This window comes from Mustela lutreola, chromosome 7 (genome assembly GCF_030435805.1).
Source record: "Mustela lutreola isolate mMusLut2 chromosome 7, mMusLut2.pri, whole genome shotgun sequence".
NCBI lineage: Eukaryota > Metazoa > Chordata > Mammalia > Carnivora > Mustelidae > Mustela > Mustela lutreola.
In genome coordinates, this window is record NC_081296.1 from 41,902,878 (window position 1) to 41,923,035 (window position 20,158).

General features: G+C 37.3%; 1 protein-coding gene across 1 annotated transcript in view; it reads left to right on the forward strand.

The window, feature by feature from the left end:
• UNC13C (unc-13 homolog C) overlaps positions 1 to 20,158 on the forward strand; it is a 574,360-nt gene that overhangs the window by 105,145 nt on the left and 449,057 nt on the right. The window contains exons 2-3 of the mRNA XM_059180554.1: positions 4,600 to 4,622; positions 5,213 to 5,277. Of these exons, the coding sequence (XP_059036537.1) occupies positions 4,600 to 4,622; positions 5,213 to 5,277 (88 nt within the window). The remainder of the gene's footprint in view (positions 1 to 4,599; positions 4,623 to 5,212; positions 5,278 to 20,158) is intronic.

A 20,158-nucleotide genomic window follows, 5' to 3' on the forward strand; every position in this document is an offset into this window, starting at 1 on the left:
GGAGCCTGATGTGGGACTCAATCCCAGGACCCTGGGGTCATGACCTCAGCTGAAGACGGGAACTTAATCAGCTGAACCACCCGGACATCCCTAGAACATAACTTTCAACCCATATTTCTATAGTTGATTATGCATCCATCTCCAGGTTTCTTTTTGTAAATAATGAAAGTGCAAATATTTACACATTACTTTTTTTTTCATGACTTAAAATTGTGATAGTTTGCCATGGATGATAAAACGAAGTACCATAAACTGAGTGACTTAGAGAACAGAAACTTCTTGTCTCACAGTTCTGGAAGCTAAGTGTCTGAGATGAAGGTATGCTGAAAGGGCGGTGCTCCCTCCAAAAATGTTAGGGAAGGATCTGTCCAGGCCTCTCTTCTACTATCTGGTAGATATCTTTGGCCTGTGGCTGCAGAGCTGCAATCTTCAGATGGTGTTTTTCTTGTCTGTGCATCTGTCTCCCCAGAGACACCAGTCATATTGGATTGGGAATCACCATATGCAAGAATGACCTTATCTTAATTAACTATACCTGCAACAGCTCTATTTCCAACTAAGTCTACAGTCTGAGGTGCTGTGGGTTAGAACCTCAACATGTGAATTTTGGGGGACATAATTCAATCTGTAACAAAAATAACTTCCTTAGCATCAAGTTCAAAAAATTTTTCTCATTAAAACAGTCTACTACTAGACAACACTGAAAATTTTCTAAAAATTTTATTACTGTTTTCAGTGTCATTAATGATGCATCAGTGTCAGATTAATGACCTCTTTAACAGCCTTAAATATTACTTTTAATACCATTAACATATCATTACTCTGATTTTTACTGATTTTATGATCTGATGAGGCATAGTTTTAATTAATTATATCATTTTTCATGATGATTTACCATTGTTGCATTCTAATTTGTGAATTATCTGGTAATCTTCTTGACCAATTTTGGAGGGTAGTGTCATTTTTTTTTTTTTTTCAGAGACCTGTAAGAGTTCTTTATATACTGAGCATACCAACATACGTGTTTTTAGCAAGTGTGTTTCATTTTCTTTTTTATATACTAAAGTGCTAAATGGGCATAACAGACTTAATGAATTTTACCTCTAACAGTAAATGTATCTCCTTATTCCAAAGAGTTCACAAGTATTTCTTTCTATTTTTACTTATTTTCTCTTATTTGATATTTAATTAATGCATCCGTAACTTCATGGACATTGTTTAAGATGATATAAATAAGCATTATGGATACTTGACCTATGTGTTAGGCAGTCTTTTTTTTTTTTTTTTCTTTAAAGACTTTATTTGACACACAGAGAGGGAGATCACAAGTAGGCAGAGAGGCAGGCAGAGAGAGGGGGAGAAGCAGGCTCCCTGCTGAGCAGAGAGCCCGATGTGGGGCTTGATCCCAGGACCCTGGGATCATGACCTGAGCCGAAGGAAGAGGCTTTAACCCACTGAGTCACCCAGGCGCCCCAAGCAGCCTTTTTTGGCCAGTTACTTGTCTTCGATAACAATCCACCCTTCCTTATTTGTCAAATTCTTAAGTACAAGGGTTTATTATTTAGCTAATTTTGTTGAATTTATCTCTAAATCTATTTTGCCGGGACAGTAATATTTGGTTAGTACAGATTTTTAAAATCCTTACAGACTTTCCTCATAATTCTCCTTTTAAAAGGTTATCGATGTTTTTGACTTACTAATCCAGTTACACTTGAACTGTTCTTAACCCTACAACAACTTGCCATTATGATTTTAACAACTAAATCTATAAATGTGTTATAAAACAATTTATCTTCCTACACGGGAAGATGAAATAAGTTTTATTTGCATTTTTTAGATACTTCCATAAAGTGTGGTAGCTTATTTAAGGTTGTTCACTCAGTGTTTAGCAAACATTTGTTGGTCATCTATTATATTTCAGAAATGTACTAGAAATTAGAAGGAGGAGGCAAAACGCACTTTTATCTAGGAGGACTGCAGGTGGAGAAACTGACAAAAGATGAGGAAGGCAACGCGCAGTGCTCCTGCACAAAAGCTGTGAATCCCTGATACGTTACTAGTTTCCAGGACAGAAGGTTATGCTTGAACTGAGTTTTGGAGGCTGACAGCTAGATGAGGAAGGGGAGTGCTTGTTTCAAAAGAAGGAAACTGGAAATGCAAAGGCATGCAGATTTCAAAGAGCGTGGCATGAAGATGAAATGGCAAGAACTTAATAGCGGCCAAAGTGTGGGATGTGATGAGGGCTCATGAGCCTGCCTTAGATACATGTCTGTTCTCTCTGCTCTAGGTACCGGGTGGCCGGGAAGTGGTGTCATTTTAACTGTTTAGAAAGCTTTCAAGGAAGACAGGATAGCAGGTAGATGAGAAAGGAGTAGGAGTGAACAAAATATATTTGTTGGCAATTAATAAAAATACATATTCAGTGAAGGAATGAGGGAAACATTGAATAATGAATAAAAAAGTTGAAATGTTTTAGATATAGCAGTTGAAAGATAATTGACTTTAGGATTACCTTTACTCGTTGGAATGGTTGATATAGAATCCAGTTATTAATAGGAGACCATGTCAAAGTAATGGATATTTGAAATCAGATCTCATGTCATTGTTTTTCAAGCTAGTTATTGTGGGTTTGTAGGAAATAACTGTTCTTATTTATGTTCATGTTGCTACCTATTTTATGAACCCTAACAGTTTTCCAGGTGACTTGTCTTATGGGCTTGAAATGAAAATAACAATTTTGTGTTTGTTCTGCTGTTCTGCCTTCTAACATCTGTATTGTTTGTTTTTGCTTTAATTGGTCTGCTTTAATATATTATCAGAATTTCAAGAAATACATTAAAATGATGGTTGTGGACATTTTCATTTTGCTTGGAATTATGGGAATACCCTAATACTTTACACTTAGATTTATTTCTCTGGAAGTAACTTTCTTTTTTTTTTCATATTAAGCTCAAGATTCATTCAAATCAACTTTCAATATGTTTAAAAATTATTTAGATGGTTTTGTTTTGAAATTTTATCAAATAGCTTTTTGGTACCTGTTGAAAAGCAGGTGCATATTTACTGACCAGTTACCTCATATTAAATTATTTTATGATTTTATATTATGTTTGTGACAGTTTTCATGGAGGTATTGTTATTTAATGCTTAACTTTCTATATTGAATACAGTATCTTAATTATTTTATGGCCAGAAATAAGATCTGTTTTTATTACTTGTGCTTTTATCCTATTTTATATTCAAAGACCTAATTCTGAGATACTGTGAAATATCTAAACTACAGCCAAAAATCTTGCCAAGTAATTAATCAAGCCATACTTAATGAGTTAAGAAAACAAATACATCTCATATTTTTTATCAATAAAAGTTGTCAGAGAGCTACATGGCCTCGATAAATCTTTATATTCCTGGGGCTCATCCATAAAAATGAAAGGTTTTGACTCCATGAACTCCAAAGTCATTTTAGCTCTAGCTTTCTGCCAACTTGAATTCATAGAGATGTTCCTCCAGCTTTATACTAATAAGCAAAACTGAATTAATAAATTTAAGAGCAATGCTACTATGTAAAGTAAAAAATGGACCATGCTAGGAGGACCTTGGTAGATTCAGATTTGAGTTAAAAAAAAAATTATTTCGGGCAACTTCTTTGGGTCTACTCCCTCTTTGGGAGCTTCATACTATCACTTTGTTCTTGCTCAATAAACCTTGCTTTGCTACCCACAAAAAAAAAAAAAAAAAAAAAAAAAAAAAAAAGGCCCATCATTTACCATTGTTCATTGGGCCCAAGGGAAGTTGCAACTGAGAAACGTTTACCCTGTGATGTATCTTAAACTGGGCTGGAAAACTGTGCACCAGCACCCCTGTCTCTCTGCTTTGTTCAACTTACCTGAAAAATGGGATCTATAGGGCAGCAGCTAGGGCATCAGGAGCCCTGGGTTTGTGTCCCATTTCTGCCATTCACTAGCTTTTTGATCTTAAGTCACTGAAGTGCTTTCAGACATCAGTTGTTTTTTGTTTGTTTGTTTGTTTGTTTTGCAGAGTGGAGTATATTTGATTAATTTCTTAGTACTTGAGTCTCTATGACAAGCCATAAATAAATAATCCCTTAATAAAATGTGCTTGATTTGTGTAGTCACCTGGGGTTTACTTTGACATATATTCATCTCAGTTGATTCTCTGAACAATGTTTGGATGCCAATAAGCACAATATTCGTATCTTTTTTGCAGAGTTGGGTCTAGATTCCAGACTCCAGAGAATTTGGTAGTTTGCCCCATGTGCTTAATAAGTAGCAGAACCCCATATGGGGCTTAGGACTTCTGATTCTTCAACTGTGTTCTTTTCCTTTACATGACACATTGTCTTCCATTAAACCCTTTAATCACCTTTTGATATTTTGCAAGTATTTGGACACATTTTCCAGCTCTTTAAATGATGAAGGCCAAATATCTCTCTCCCCTTGGGGGTTCAGCCTTGAAATTCTGTTTATTTATGATTTTAAGCAATGTAAACTAGTAACATTTTATTCATGTATATGTTTAAATGACTTCTTAAAGCACTCCATCTAACATTTATTCCTTCTTTTCCTGATTCTCTTTCAGATAGCAGTTCTTTGGATGAAAAGGTTTTAAATCATACTTTTTTCTTCTCTCCTGAGGGACCTTGTCTTTTGTACATGTTTGTTTGTGACATATTAGACCTGTTTTGGTTCCTCTGTTTTAGTTGTGAGATATGCATGATATCCCAGCTTTCTATTCTTTGGTTGTCCTTTCAGTGTGCCCCCCGATATGTTGCATTTATGAAGAGGTTACACCTTGCCAGCTGCGCTTACTTTAGCTTACACTTGCCAGCCTCGGGGTCTGCTACGGTCAAACTCAGCATCTGTTCTTAAGTCTGGCTAATCATGATCTCCTTGACTGATTCATGATGTTCACTGCACCAAGCAAGTTTTAAGGGCAAGTGTTACTGGGAATATGATATATTTTCCTGGACTGTGCCAGTGCTTTTGTTTAAATGCTGACAGCTAATTGTGAAACCTCCACTCACAAAAACATAGTAGCTTTGACTTGGAGCTGACCCTGCTTAGCATCTGTCATACTAGGTGTTACATGTCTAGTGCAGTTTGACTAGTGTCCCAAATTCATGAATTTGCAGCTTTGGTATGCTAAAAGCCTGTTTGTTTTTCTTTTGTTTTTTTCTTGTTTTTGATTTAAGGCTCGAATAGTAAGTGGCAGTGATTTGGATGCTTGCAAATTCTCTGGACTCCAGGTGATTGGTGGGTGAGTACATTCATAATTTTTTTAATCCATTGCGTTCACCAGTGGTAACTGGCTGTGCTCTCACCATATGCATTTTGAATGCAGAATACTGCATGATGGTATAATCAACTAGACTTACGGTTGCTTTCTTTTTTCACAAAGTGGCTTTTAGAGTTTTGTTTTTTTTTTAATAATGTACAGTTTGTGTGTGTGTGTAAGTGTATATATATATGTATATATATATATATATAATCTTACATGTGTTTTATACAAAGAAGAAAGTCAAAATCACGTAAATGGATTAGTTGTTAAGGTAATCATTGTATACACAAATACATATAATTTTACATAAATGAGTTCATATTGATACAATTAATACTCTTTTGATCTGCTTATTAGCAATTAATGAAATGTGCAGGAATGTCTTTCTATGTCAATAAGTCAATGAATGTAAACTTCACTGTTATTTAATGGTTGAATGAAAGTGTTTAAAATTTAACACAAAGTGACATATGAAGTATATTTTGCATGTATAATACTCAAAAAGCAAAGAATCTCATTTAATACCCACAGTTACACTTTGGTATCAAATTGATACCTCAATTTAGTAGCCTTTTTTCTGTCGCTTGACTACGTCTATGTTCCTGTAGAATAAGTAATTCTGCCATAAACTAGGCCATTCTAGAAACAAATTAGCACTGATTTAGTAATGACATTGTAGCAAGTACTGTTTTAATTGTTTCTTACATAATGTCTGATCTGATCCTTAAAATGGCCCTGTGAGGTAAGTACTCATTTGACCTTCATTTTACAAATTAGGAAACTGTTGTATGAAAAAGTTTTAAAAAAACAAAAACAAAAACAAAACTTTTCCTCCATATAGCTAATAAGTGGCCAAATCAGTATTTAAACCCATCCAGTCTGATTCTAGGGTCTGTGACCTAGACGCAGGTAGGCTATCCTGCGTCTCCAGCTTTGGGATTTTTCCTGTTCTCTTTGTCATTTAACAACATGCCTTGGAAAACTTTCTACTTCATTATTTCAAAGTGATGCAAATATTTCAAGACATTTATTTCTTGGATTTTCAAGAATACTTCTAGGTGCCAGTATTGCAAATGATACTAGAGCAAAATGTAATAAATTTTTAAAGTGAAATTATCAACCAAACCTTATGTACAGTATAGACATATAGAAAGGTTAGTTTTATACATGTTGACATTTAAATACATGTGTGTATAATATATAGAGAAGCAACACTTAAGTTTGTGTATTGTGTTTTTTAGGCAAAGACATAGCTTTACATTTATGCTTATAATACTCTCACCCTTTGAAAATCTTCTGTTAGATACGTCCACATGTTACTTTAAGTGAAATACATAGAATTTCAAATTTTAAATATGGAGCTCCTGGAAAATAACATAGACCATTGTTAGCTTGATATACGTCAAATAGAAGTTTGATTTTTGTCAAATAGCAAGTCATCTTCATTACTTTTATGTCTATAAACTCTTCAATGTTTCTAAATATGTAAAGAACTACTCACATTCCCATTACAAAGTCACAATGCTTTAAATGTATTAGGAAACTAGCTGTGATAAAAAAGCATTATGTAATTCATAGAAAATTTAATCAGCAGATTACTCACTTTCCTACCTCCTACAGACTGTGTCTTTAAGTTTACTAGAAAATGAACGTTTCTTAGAAAATAATTAGGTTGAATTCCAGTTTGATTATGAAAACATGTTTGTCCTGATCTTGGAGACTTACCTGAGTCTATGGCCTCAGGTTTCCTGCAACACCTCCCTTTGGCATCCAGTACTTCATAACATCTTGCTTTCCTAACTCTTGTCTGAATATGAAGTTTATCAGTGTTAAAGCAGCAGAGTTAATCTACACCCTTGTTTTAAGTGCAAGATGTGTAAGTGGTTAGCTAAAATGATTATCTTTGCATATTGAACAGACCCCTTCCACTTTTACAGAAACTTCTTTTCAAAGACGTGCCAAGAGATTTTAGAGTTGTGATGGTATTGGAAAGGGGTGATAATTTTCAGTCATCAAGAGAGTTTGCCCTTATCTTGAAGAACCTGAAGAGTTCCTTTAACCTAACCTTCAATCACAACCTCTTTCAGCAAGATTTAATTGTTTTGCTTTTTCTATAAATACTTTAAAATATATTTTTTGTAGGATGAATCACTATTGAGAAGATTCACTTTATATCTTCCAAATATTATTACTTCTGTTGCCCTGGAAAAGAACCTGTAGCCTACTTTCAGAGTGGAGTCCCCACTTCTTCATGACAATTCTCCGTCCCTCGCTCCTCTACCTTCAACATTCCTAAGCAGTTTAGAACCAGACCACATTGATCCTTCCCTCAACCCCTTCTCAAGTGTCAGTGAAGGAATAATCTATAGACACTGGAGCCAGATAATAGAGTTAATAGTGCTGCTCTGATTTCTGCTCATCTCTTTATACATCTCTTGTAAGTGTTGCTAGAAAAGATGTAGCAAACTTTTCTTTTTCCCATTTGTCAAAAAAGAAAAAAAAAATCAGGCAGGCTCTGGAAGAGGAATCGGGAGAAAGAAGAATCAAAAGATAGGAAAAGAAAAACCTGGAAAAATGCATGTTTCAGTGATAACATTAGTATTTAACATCATACTTCTCCCAGTTGTTTTAGGGGAATTTGGTAATTTTTCTCATATTCATAAGCTAAGAGTCCTACCAGAAGCACACAGCAAGATATTAGAAGTATAAGAGCTTTGGGGGAGGGAAACATCTGAGATAAGTGGAGAGGCACCTAGAGTAGATGAGAGAAACCTTTGGACCATAATATGGGTCTGACATCTATGAGAGGAGAGGGGAAAGGAAGGAGAAAAACTTGACCAGTGAGGCTAGAGAAAAGTGTCAGACCAATGAGGAGTCCTAGATAAGATTATGGTTGAGAGTCCCACGTTGTGCATATGTGGCCAGCTCTATGACCTCCGTCCATCATGTTCAGTCATTGGTTTGAATCAGCTTAATGAGTATGGCCTTTGGATGAATGCTATAGCGGATTCTGGAAGCGTGGTGGCTGAAGGCTGTCATCCAACTACACTTTTCTCAGAAGATTTATTCTGAGGGATTTTGAATGACACATGCCCATAGCTACCCAGCCTCAAATAAGTCAATTGATGAAACTACTTTAATAAATGATAGTGAATGAAGTCACACAAGTACATTCTCCAAATATGAATCACTTTTTATTTTTTATTTTTTTTAAATTTTTTATTAACATATAATGTATCATTATCCCTAGGGGTACAAGTCTGTGAATCACCAGGTTTACACACTTCACAGCACTCACCATAGCACATACTTTCCCCGATGTCCATAACCCCACCACCCTCTCCCTACCCACCTCTTCCCCCCGCAGCAAACCTTAGTTTGTTCTGCAAGATTAAGAGTCTCTTAGGGTTTGTCTCCCTCCTGATCCTATCTTGTTTCATTTTTTCCTTCTCTCCCCCCCAAAGCCCCCCCTTGCCTCTCAACTTCTTCATATCAGGGAGAGCATATGAAAATTGTCTTTCTCTGTTTGACTTATTTTGCTCTGCATAATACCCTCTAGTTCCAATCATGTCGTTGCAAATGGCAAGATTTCATTTCTTTTGATGACTGCATAGTATTCCATTGTATATATGTATTGTTTCTGTGTGTGTGTGTGTGTGTGTGTGTGTATCACATCTTCTTTATCCATTCATCTGTTGATGGGCATCAAGGTTCTTTCCATAGTTTGACTACTGTAGACATTGCTATAAACATCCAGGTGCACGTGCCCCTTTGGATCACTACATTTGTATCATTAGGGTAAATACCCACTAGTGTGGTTGCTGGGTCGTAGGGTAGCTTTATTTTAAACTTTTTAAGGAACCTCCATGCTATTTTCCAGAGTGGCTGCACCAGCTTGCATTCCCACCAACAGTGTAAGAGGGTTCCCCTTTCTCTGCATCCTCTCCAGCATCTGTCATTTCCTGACTTGTTAATTTTAGCCATTCTGATTGGAGTGAGGTGGTATCTCATTGTGGTTTTGATTTGTATTTCCCTGATGCTGAGTGATGTGGAGCACTTTTTCACATGTCTGTTGGCTACCTGGATGTCTTCTTTGCAGAAATGTCTGTTCATGCCTTCTGCCCATTTCTTGATTGGATTCTTTGTTCTTTGGGTGTTGAGTATGGTAAGTTCTTTATAGATTTTGGATACTAGCCCTTTATCTGATATGTCATTTGCAAATATCTTCTCCCATTCTGTCAGTTGTCTTGTGGTTTTGTAGACTCTTTCCTTTGTAGACTCTTTCCTTTTTTTTTTTTTAATATTTTATTTATTTATTTGGCAGAGATCACAAGTAGGCAGAGAGGCAGGCAGAGAGAGAGGAGGAAGCATTCTCCCTGCTGAGCAGAGAGCTGATGCGGGGCTTATTCCCAGGACCTTGGGATCGACCTGATCCGAAGACAGAGGCTTTAACCCACTGAGCTACCAAGGTGCCCCTGTGCAAAAGCTTTTGATCTTGATGAAGTCCCAATAGTTCATTTTTGCTCTTGCCTCCCTTGCCTTTCGCGATGCTTCTAGGAAGAAGTTGCTGTGGCTGAGGTCGAAGAGGTTGCTGCCTTAAGGATTTTTATGGATTCCATTCTCACATTGAGGTCCTTCATCCATTTGAAGTCTAGTTTTGTTTGTGGTATAAGGAAATTTTCCGGTTTCAATTTTCTTCATGTGGCTGTCCAATTTTCCCAACACCATTTGTTGAAGAGACTTCCTTTTTTCCGTTGACATTCTTTCCTGCTTTGTTGAAGATTCGTTGACTGTAGAGTTGAGGGTCTATTTCTGGGCTCTTTATTCTGTTCCACTGATCTTTGTGTCTGTTTTTGGGCCAGTACCATACTGTCTTGATGATGACAGCTTTGTAATAATACTTGAAGTCTGGAATTGTGATGCCACCAACTTTGGCTTTCTTTTTTAACATTTCTCTGGCTATTCGAGGTCTTCTGGTTCCATATACATTTTAGGATTATTTGGTCCATTTCTTTGGAACAAATAGATGGTATTTTGATAGGGATTGCATGAAACGTGTAGATTGCTTTCAGTAGCATAGCCATTTTCACAATATTTGTTCTAATCCATGAGCATGGAACATTTTTCCATTTCTTTGTGTCTTCCTCAGTTTCTTTCATGAGTATTTTGCCTCTTTGGTTAGGTTTATTCTTAGGTATCTTATGGTTTGGGGTGCAATTGTAAATGGGACTGACTCCTTAATTTCTCTTTCTTCTGTCTTGTTATTGGTGTATAGAAATAGAACTGATTTCTGTGCATTGATTTTATATCCTGACACTTCACTGAATTCCTGTATGACTTCTAGCAGATTTGGAGTGGAGTCTTTTGGGTTTTCCACATGAAGTATTATATCATCTGCAAAGAGTGATAGCATGACTTCTTTGCTGATTTGGATGCCTTTAATCTCTTTTTGTTGTCTGATTGCTGAGGCTAGGACTTCTAGTACTATGTTGAATAGAAGTGGTGATTATGGACATCCCTGCTGTGTTCCTGACCTTAGCAGAAAAGCTCTCATTTTTTTCTCCATTGAGAATGATATTCTCTGTGGGTTTTTCATAGATGGCTTTGATGATATTGAGGTATATACCCTTTATTCCTACACTTTGAAGAGTTTTGATCCAGAAAGGATGCTATGTTTTCAGTATCTTTTGTTTCCATGATTTTTTTCACTTCTTAATTTCTTGGTTGACCCTTCCTTCTTTAGAAGGATGCTCTTTAGTCTCCATGTATTTGGTCTTTTCCAAATTCCCTCTTGTGATTGAGTTCTAGCTTCAGAGCATTGTGGTCTAAAAATATGCAGGGAATGATCCTAATCTTTTGATACTGGTTGAGACCTGATTTATGACCCAGGATGTGATCTATTCTGGAGAATGTTTCATGTGCACCAGAGAGGAATGTGTATTCTGTTGCTTTGGGATGGAATGTTCTGAATATATTTGTGATGTCCATCTGGTCCAGTGTATCATTTAAGGCCTTTATTTCCTTGTTGATCTTTTGCTTGGATGATCTGTCCATTTCAGTGAGTGGGGTGTTAAAGTCCCCTACTATTATTGTATTATTGTCGATGTATTTCTTTGATTTTGTTATTAATTGGTTTATGTAGTTGGCTGCTCCCATGTTAGGGGCATAGATATTTAAAATGGTTAGATCTTCTTGTTGGACAGACCCTTTGAGTATGATATAGTGTCCTTCCTCATCTCTTATTATAGTCTTTGGCTTAAAATAGAATTGATCTGATATAGGGATTGCCACCCCAGCTTTCTTCTGATGTCCATTAGCATGGTAAATTGTTTTCCATCCCCTCACTTTCAATCTGATGGTGTCTTTGAGTCTAAAATGGGTTTCTTGTAGACAGCATATTGATGGTGTTGTTGTTGTTGTTGTTTTATCCATTTTGATACCTTGTGTCTTTTGATTGGGGCATTTAGCCCATTTACGTTCTGGGAAACTATCGAAAGATATGAATTTAGTGCCATTGTATTGCCTGTAAGGTGACTGTTACTGTGTATTATCTCTGTTCCTTTCTGGTCTGCTACTTTTAGGCTCTTTCTTTGCTTAGAGGACCCCTTTCAGTATTTCTTGTCTAGTTTGTTTGGTGTTTACAAACTCTTTTAGTTTTTGTTTGTCCTGGAAGCTTTTTATCTCTACTTCTATTTTCAATGATAACCTAGCTGGATATAGTATTCTTGGCTGCATGTTTTTCTCATTTAGTGCTCTGAATATATCATGCCAGTTCTATCTGGCTTGCCAGGTCTCTGTGGATAAGTCTGCTGTCAGTCTAATAGTTTTACCATTGTATGTTACAGACTTCTTGTCCTGTGCTGCTTTCAGGATTTTCTCTTTGTCAGTAAGACTTGAAAGTTTTACTATGATGATGGACCTATTCTTATTAATTTTGAGGGGGGTTCTCTGTTCCTCCTGGATTTTGATGCTTATTCCCTTTGCCATATTAGGGAAATTCTCTACAGTAATTTGCTCCAATATACCTTCTGGCCCCCTCTCTCTTTCTTCTTCTGGAATCCAATTATTCTAATATTGTTTTGTCTTATGGTATCACTTATCTCTCAAATTCTCCCCTCATGGTCCAGTAATTATATGTCCCTCTTTTGCTCAGCTTCTTTATTCTCCATCATTTGGTCTTCTGTATCACTAATTCTCTCTTCTGCCTCATTTATCCTAGCAGTAAGAGACTCCATTTTTTATTGCACCTCCTTAATAGTTTTTTTTTTTTTATTTCAGCTTGGTTAAATTTAGTTCTTTTATTTCTCCAGAAAGGGCTTTTATTTCTCCAGACAGGGTTTCTCTAATATCTTCCATGCCTTTTTTGAGCCCAGCTAGCACCTTCAGGATCATCATTCTGAACTGTAGATCTGACATATTACTAATGTCTGTATTGATTAGCTCCCTAGTCTTCCACATTGCCTCTTGTTTTTTGATTTTTTGGGGGGTTTTTTAAAGATTTTATTTATTTGTCAGAGAGAGAGAGAAGGAGAGCGAGCGAGCACAGGCAGACGGAATGTCAGGCAGAGGCAGAGGGAGAAGCAGGCTTCCTGCCGAGCAAGGAGCCCGATGTGGGACTTGATCCCAGGACGCTGGGATCATGACCTGAGCCGAAGGCAGCTGCTTAACCAACTGAGCCACTCAGGCGTCCCTGGTTTTTTTTTTTTTTTTTTTGTGGTGAGTTTTTCTGCCTTGTCATTTATCATTTTATTCAGATAAGAATATATGAACGAGAGAATAAAACACTATAAGGGTGGCAAAGACCCCAGAAAAATGTGCATTAACCAAATCAGAATAGACCCCAAATCATGAAGAGTAGAAAGAGGGTAAAAAGAAGTTTAAGAAAAATAAATTTAAAAAAAAAAGAAAAAAGAAAATATATATATTAGACTGGTGAATAGAACAGAGCCACCCACTTTATTCTGGGAGTATTTTGGACTCTTAGAAGAAACTACCTTCCAAAATTTTAAAGAAAGAAACATATATGTATGTATGTGTACACACACACACACACACACTCAAATAAGGATAAACATGATGAAGGGATGAAATATGACTGTAAGGATGAAAATTTAAAAAAATATTCTAAAAAAAGAGTTGACAAGTTGGTTGGGAAAAGAAAGAAAAAGAAAGTGGAGAGAATTTGCTCAGGCTGGAAACTAGAACAAACCCTGTGCTAGATTTAGGGTATATTTTGATATATTAGAATAAGTTGAATCCCAAAATTTTTTAGAAGAAAAAAACCCTATGTGTATACAGAAGATAAAATTAGATACAATGAAGGGTAAAATATGACTATAATAATAAAGGTTCAAAAAGATTATTTTTAAGAAAGGTATTGTTAAGATAAATGAGTTAAAAAACTTTAAAAGGGGAAAGAGTAAAAGTTAAAAAAATTAGAATAAGAAAAAAAATGTTTTTTAATTAATTAACCTTGCAAGACTAGAGAATCATGGGAGGAAGCCATGAATTCTATGCATTGCTTTGGAATTCCACTGTTCTTGATCAGTGAGCTTGGTCTTGGATGGATTTCTTGCTGATCTTCTGGTGGTGGGGCTTATTGTTGTGATTCTCAAGTTTCTTTGCCTGAGGCGGAATTGCACTGTCCTTGCCAGGGGCCAGGCTAAGTAATCTGTTCCAGTTCTCTTGGGAGCTTTTGTTGCCTGAATGCTTTCCACAGAACTGTGGAGGACAGGAATGAAAATGGCGGCCTCCCAATCTCCAGCCCGGAGATACTGAGAGCTTGGGGCCCCACTCCTCAGTGTGCCTTCAGAGAAAAATGCTCAATCACTCTTATCTCCCTGGTCTCAGGCTGCACTCTAACTAAGCTCGCGCAGCCTGTGACTAAGTATTTCTGTCTCTGGCACACAGCCCCGCCTGGAGTCTCTAAACCCCACAGATCCCTGCCGCTCTTCCAGGGGGGTCTCCCTGGATCTATCACTTGTGGAAACCCTGCTCTAAAGAGCAGTGGTCTGACTGTGCCACGGATCACAGTTTAAGGTAACCCCGAGCTGAGTGCTCACTCCTCAGCTCTCTCTGTAGCCAGCTTCCCTGCTCTAATACCTGCAAGCTCTGTGACACTCAGACACCCCTGATCCTTCTGTGACCCTGTGGGACCTGAGACAATGCTGTCCCTGCCTCTGAGCAATGTCTATCAGTGGAGCAGACTTTTAAAAGTTCTGGTTTTGTGCTCCATTGCTCCGCCGCTTGCTAGGAGCCGGCTCCTCCCCACTGCCGTCTATCTTCCCATCGCTTTGGATTCACTTCTCCATAGGTCCTACCTTTCAGAAAGTGGTCAATTTTCTGCTTCTAGAACTGCTGCTGTTCTTATCTTTGATATCCTGTTGGATTTGTAGGTGTTTGGAATGGTTTGATAACTATCTAGCTGAACTCCTGCAACCTGATGTCATCCCACCCTGCTACTCCCCCTCCATCTTGACTTCTCCTCTGAATCACTTTTTAAAATTAGAATGGCAATTCTTTGGTTCTTTTTTTTATTATCTATTTTTTATTTATTTTCTGCATAACAGTATTCATTATTTTTGCACCACACCCAGTGCTCCATGCAATCCGTGCCTTCTCTAATACCCACCACCTGGTTCCCCCAACCTCCCCACCTCCGCTACTTCAAACCCTCAGATTTTGGAAAGGGAGGTGAACCATGAGAGACTATGGACTCTGAAAAACAATCTTTGGTTCTTTATATATAAATTAAGTTCCCCCTTCACTGTAGTCAGGGTTTCATTGGTTGCATAATGAGGAAAATTACAAGGCATCTATATAATGTCTTTCTAGTCTTATGGTCCTAGCATTGTCTGTACTAGAATCCAAAGAAGTCCACAGAACAATGGTGAGAACAAGTAGAAGATAGTTGGGGAGAAGAAATTCTGACCTTCTTTGTTCTTTTTCTCTAGTTTTCCAAATTCTCTTCAAGATAGCTCTCTCGGTGCTAAGTTCCTCAATCATATGTGAAAGGAAGGTTTGTTTCCTCTCATGGTTCTGACCTGGGCTATAGATCTGCTTTCCTGATCCCAGGAACCTGGTGGTGACTTTTCAACCACTACTAGGAATATTGAACCTTGGTAGAAAAGAGGTGTATGTTGAGAGAGGTGAGGAAAAGGGATTGTTGAAGAGCAGGACATTAAGAGATTGCCAAATAGAAAAAGAGAAGCTTCCATTTTTATTTCACTCTCAAATAGATACAATTGCAAGAAAAAAAAAAAGTGTGTGTATTTGTATGCATGTGTTTATACATATGTACATATGTAAAAATATTGCCCAAATTACACAAATTTTCAAGATTGTTTGATTATTGCCATGAATGAGTAATGTGATAAACGTGAGCAAGCAATTATCAGCCAAATTTCTGAATAATTCCTTTGCTTTTAAATTTACCTTGATTAAAATAGTGATTTTTTTGGTTATTGTTACTGTTATAACACCTCAAATGAGTTAGGTTGCACAGTATGTGGATGTAAGTGGTTTAATATATTCCTGATACTTGCCATGGTTCTGACATGGCTTTTGTATTTCTCTCTAGAGTTGAAAAGCTTACATAATGTCCTCATGCCCTATTTCCCCACTCCTGGTCTTGACATTCACATTTGGCCAGTGCCTAAAATCATTTAAGATGTCAGCTAAGGTGGTTCTTATTCTCCAGAGGCTCTTAACTCATCTTTTCTCATAGTAGTCTCCTCTTAGGTAGCTGAGAATAATCCATTTCATTTTTTTCCTACCTAGTCTATAAATGAAGTTCTCCCTCATCCCTTCATTTAACTTTCTTATTTTGGAGGAAAAGCCCAGAAATTCTCCTGTCTAGACAATGGCTGTTTCCACTTCTATAATCCTTTCCTTGGGTCACTGGTTCATACTACACAAATACCCCTGCATGCTCTGAACAAAATGAGCCAACTATTAAGAAAATGACAGCCCACATGTAAGTTTGCTTCAGTCACAGTGGCAGGTTACTCTTTGGAGAGAAAGGGAAACCTTTGTCTTTCTTTTACTTCTCAGTTATCTGTTCAGGTATATAAGTAGGTAATAGCTTCAGTATGTAAGTTTTCTTTTTTTAAAGATTTTATTTATTTATTTGACAGAGAAAGATCACAAGTAGGCAGAGAGGCAGACAGAGAGAGAGGGGGAAGCAGGCTCCCTGCTGAGCAGAGAGCCCAATGTGGGGCTTGATCCCATGACCCTGGGATCATGACCTGAGCCGAAGGCAGAGGCTTTAACCCACTGAGATACCCAGGGGCCCCAGTATGTAAGTTTTTATGTAAGAGTTCCTTTCCCTTCAGGGTGTTAGGTATAGAAGGAGGTCACTATAGATTTAGGTAAAAATGAATTCAAATTAGAGCTTATTAACTATTATAAGAGCTAGCAGACACAGATAGCTCTGCATTCCTAATTCATTATTGGATAGCAATTCAGATCACCATGCCCATAATTTTCAACTTATTTTTATTTGTATTTCCATTAATCTAATTTTAATCTTCAATACCTTTTACCTAGGTGAATGCAAACTGATATTCCTTCATTAATTCCTCCACATTAAATTCAGTCTATACACTATTAAAGATTAATCTCCTTAAAGTACAGTCATTTTTACTTAAATGTATTTAATGGTTCCTCATTTCTGCAGTGTAAAGTATAGATCTTTCTATATGGTTTTGAATATCTTGATTTCTATTTCCCTTTACAAAATAAGGAATCATCTCCATTTTATGTTCCTCTTTGTGTCATTCCGATAGCATGTGTGAATTCAAGTTGCATGAATTAACACATATTTGTATCTTCCAACCTGATTTTAAATTCTTTAAAGGACTAAAGTTGATCTTTTTCACTTATATTGTCCTCCATAAAGCTTATGAGAATGTCTTGCCCCTATGAGGACCTCACTTACATATTAACCTTGTTTTGGATTTGGCAGTCTCTTAGATGAGTTAGTTAGTTAGAATTATTTCATAAAAGATTCAGGCCTACTGCATTTTAGGAAGAAAATAATCCTGAAGCAATCATGCATTCATGATAAGACCTAAATGAGAAGTACTGGGAGCATTAAAAACATCTGGCTCTGGGGCGCCTGAGTGGCTTAGTGGGTTAAGCCTCTGCCTTCGGCTCAGGTCATGATCTCAGGGTCCTGGGATCGAGCCCCACATTGGGCTCTCAGTTCAGCGGGGAGCCTGCTTCCCCCTCTCTCTGTCTGCTGCTCTGCCTACTTGTGATCTCTCTCTCTCTGTCATAAATAAAATCTTAAAAAAAAAAAAATCTGGCTCCTCCTCTCCCCCTAAATTCAGTGTCACTAAATCCCTACAAGGAAAAAAGAAATCAAGGGACTTTTCTCACACTAGATTTAACCTCAGTTGATCAGAAGGCTTTTGAGCTTGAATCCCCGTTTCTCTACTTAGGCGAAACTTGTGAAGTTTGGGTGGAACAAATCCATGAAAATATTACTCTAATTATGCCTAGATATAAATTTTGCCCTTTTCTTCTCCCATCTGAAAACCTTCACACTTTAGAACATCTTAGATATAAATTCATACCATATTAAAATTTTCTTTAATCAGTTCCATTATTACTCCAAGGAGGAGAGCTTTTATAGTTAATAATTGAATGACTCTTGTCACCTTGCTCTTTGCAAAAGTAATAAAGGAAGTTTTCTTGCTTAATCCATTAAAGGTTGAATAAGACCTGGCATCTCTTGGCTAATGTCAGATATAGTCATGCCACAGGGTAGTTAGATCAGCCAGAAAAGAATCTCATGCAAAGCTAGGGGAAATCCCAACCTTACCATAAACTCTCCATACTTCCTAGTCCCTAGAATTCTGCCTACAGTCCTCCTACTGGGCAGATACATTATATCCTATAGACCAAGGTTTGACCTAGACAAAGAATCTCTTAATTTGGAAAGCCAACAGCAATAAGGCCACCAACACTCTAAAACCCATATATTAAGAGCTGGTTGCTAAGCTGCCGTTCTCTTCCTATGCTCTCCTCTCCCTTCACTACCCACCAAAAAACCTGCTTATCTAATTTTGGCTTACTACTGCCAATCAGTTCTCTAATTCAAGATCAGCTGAATGCTTCCCAAGGCTCTCTTGGAAACTAATCAGGAAGCACTTGATACTTTCTTTATTTAGAAAATCATGGGGTCATTAGAGTATATCTTGATACTAGCCACAGAAGCCAGCCACACCTTCGATGTATGGACCTACAAGACCCCAAGACTACAACCATGACCCCTTTGGGAACCATGGAAAGTACATTTTGACATGGAATCTAGATCACAGTCACTACCATCTAAATCAGCCTTATAAGCTTCATAGTGTTTGTGGAGTGGATTATAAACCATTTCCTTTAGGCATATTGTTTTCCTACACAGCCAATGGCAAAGAACTTACTGAGTAAGTACTCAGTCAAAGGGCTAAGAAAATGAAGCTATTAAGCTCAAGCAACTAATAGCCTATAGTTGACAATATTAGAGACTGACATCTTTTTATCCTCTCATGTTCAGGTCTGAGTTTATAGCTTAACATTCTGTCTTAGTAATAGACAACAGACACAGAAGAGACATGTGAATATTATCCACAGTCAACCCAGGGATACTGTATAAGATCATCCCCCGCCAGCTCCAATCCTCAGTGATACTGTTGAACAGGTTCTTCCAGGTTTACATATCCACAAGAAATCTGATTTCTACCATCATAGAAGCCTTTTTCTGTGCTGAGATGGCTGGCCATAGAAAATTCTTCCAAATCCATTTTTTACTATTACTACTTAATACTTAGGATAAAAAAATCTTCAGGATCATCCTGGGTTGCAGGCAAAGGGCAACCCTCAATTTTATTCATTGTACAAAGGCCACTCTTTTATTCTTAGAGATAGGTTAATATTTTAGATTCAAAGAATGCACACAACCCCTCTTCTGTATCAGCCCAAGATACAGATAATGTCTTCATTTCAGGGAAGGAAACCATGGCCACCATCAACTCTGACAACTTTCCTTTAGCTAGTTCCTTGCACTGGAGCCTTCCATAATTGTGCACCATGCTGGTTGGCTCCCCAAAAAGGGCTTGTGTTTCCTTTCATCCTTAGGTGACTGCCCGTTGAAACTCCACCCAGCCAGGGGTCTGCCTTCCTTAGTTTCTCAAATCACTACCTCCACTTCATAGTACTTGAGGCATAATTTAAAGGAATCTCAAATCATATATTTTCCAAAGATCAGTATTTATTAAGGTCAGCTCAGTTTTGATGGTGGAAGTTGTATCATACGCCCAGACCCCGAGACCACATGTTTTCTCAATTGGAAAAGTAAGGAAACCAATGTAAGCTTAAGGGTGGTGCTACTTCTACCTTCTCAACTTTGCAACTCTTACTCAAGTTTTCTTCCACTGCTCTTGCTCCGTCTCAAAAGAAAAAAACAAAACAAAACAATAAAAAACATCTCTCAAGCTATCACCTGTTATAATTTCTTTGGATTCTGAACATCATGGAAGGACACATGTAATTAATCCAGCAGCTACTAGGGACAATCCAGTCTCATAAAAATAAGCTTGCTAGTTAAGAAACTTAAGAGCAAATCTGTTGGGTGGGGGCTTTGTAGAAGCACATTTTACTAAAGCCTTCTCTGTGTTCAGTTTGCTTATTGACTATATGCATGTTATTCATTTCCTGTTTTTTTAAAACCTCTTTAATTATGACATGTAAGTCTAACTTGGCTTAAATTTATTAGGAAATCTATCAATCTTTTGAGATATATAATATAGAATCAAGTTTAATTCTCTAAGGCCTTCCAGATAGGACTGGCAAATTAAAATCATTGATA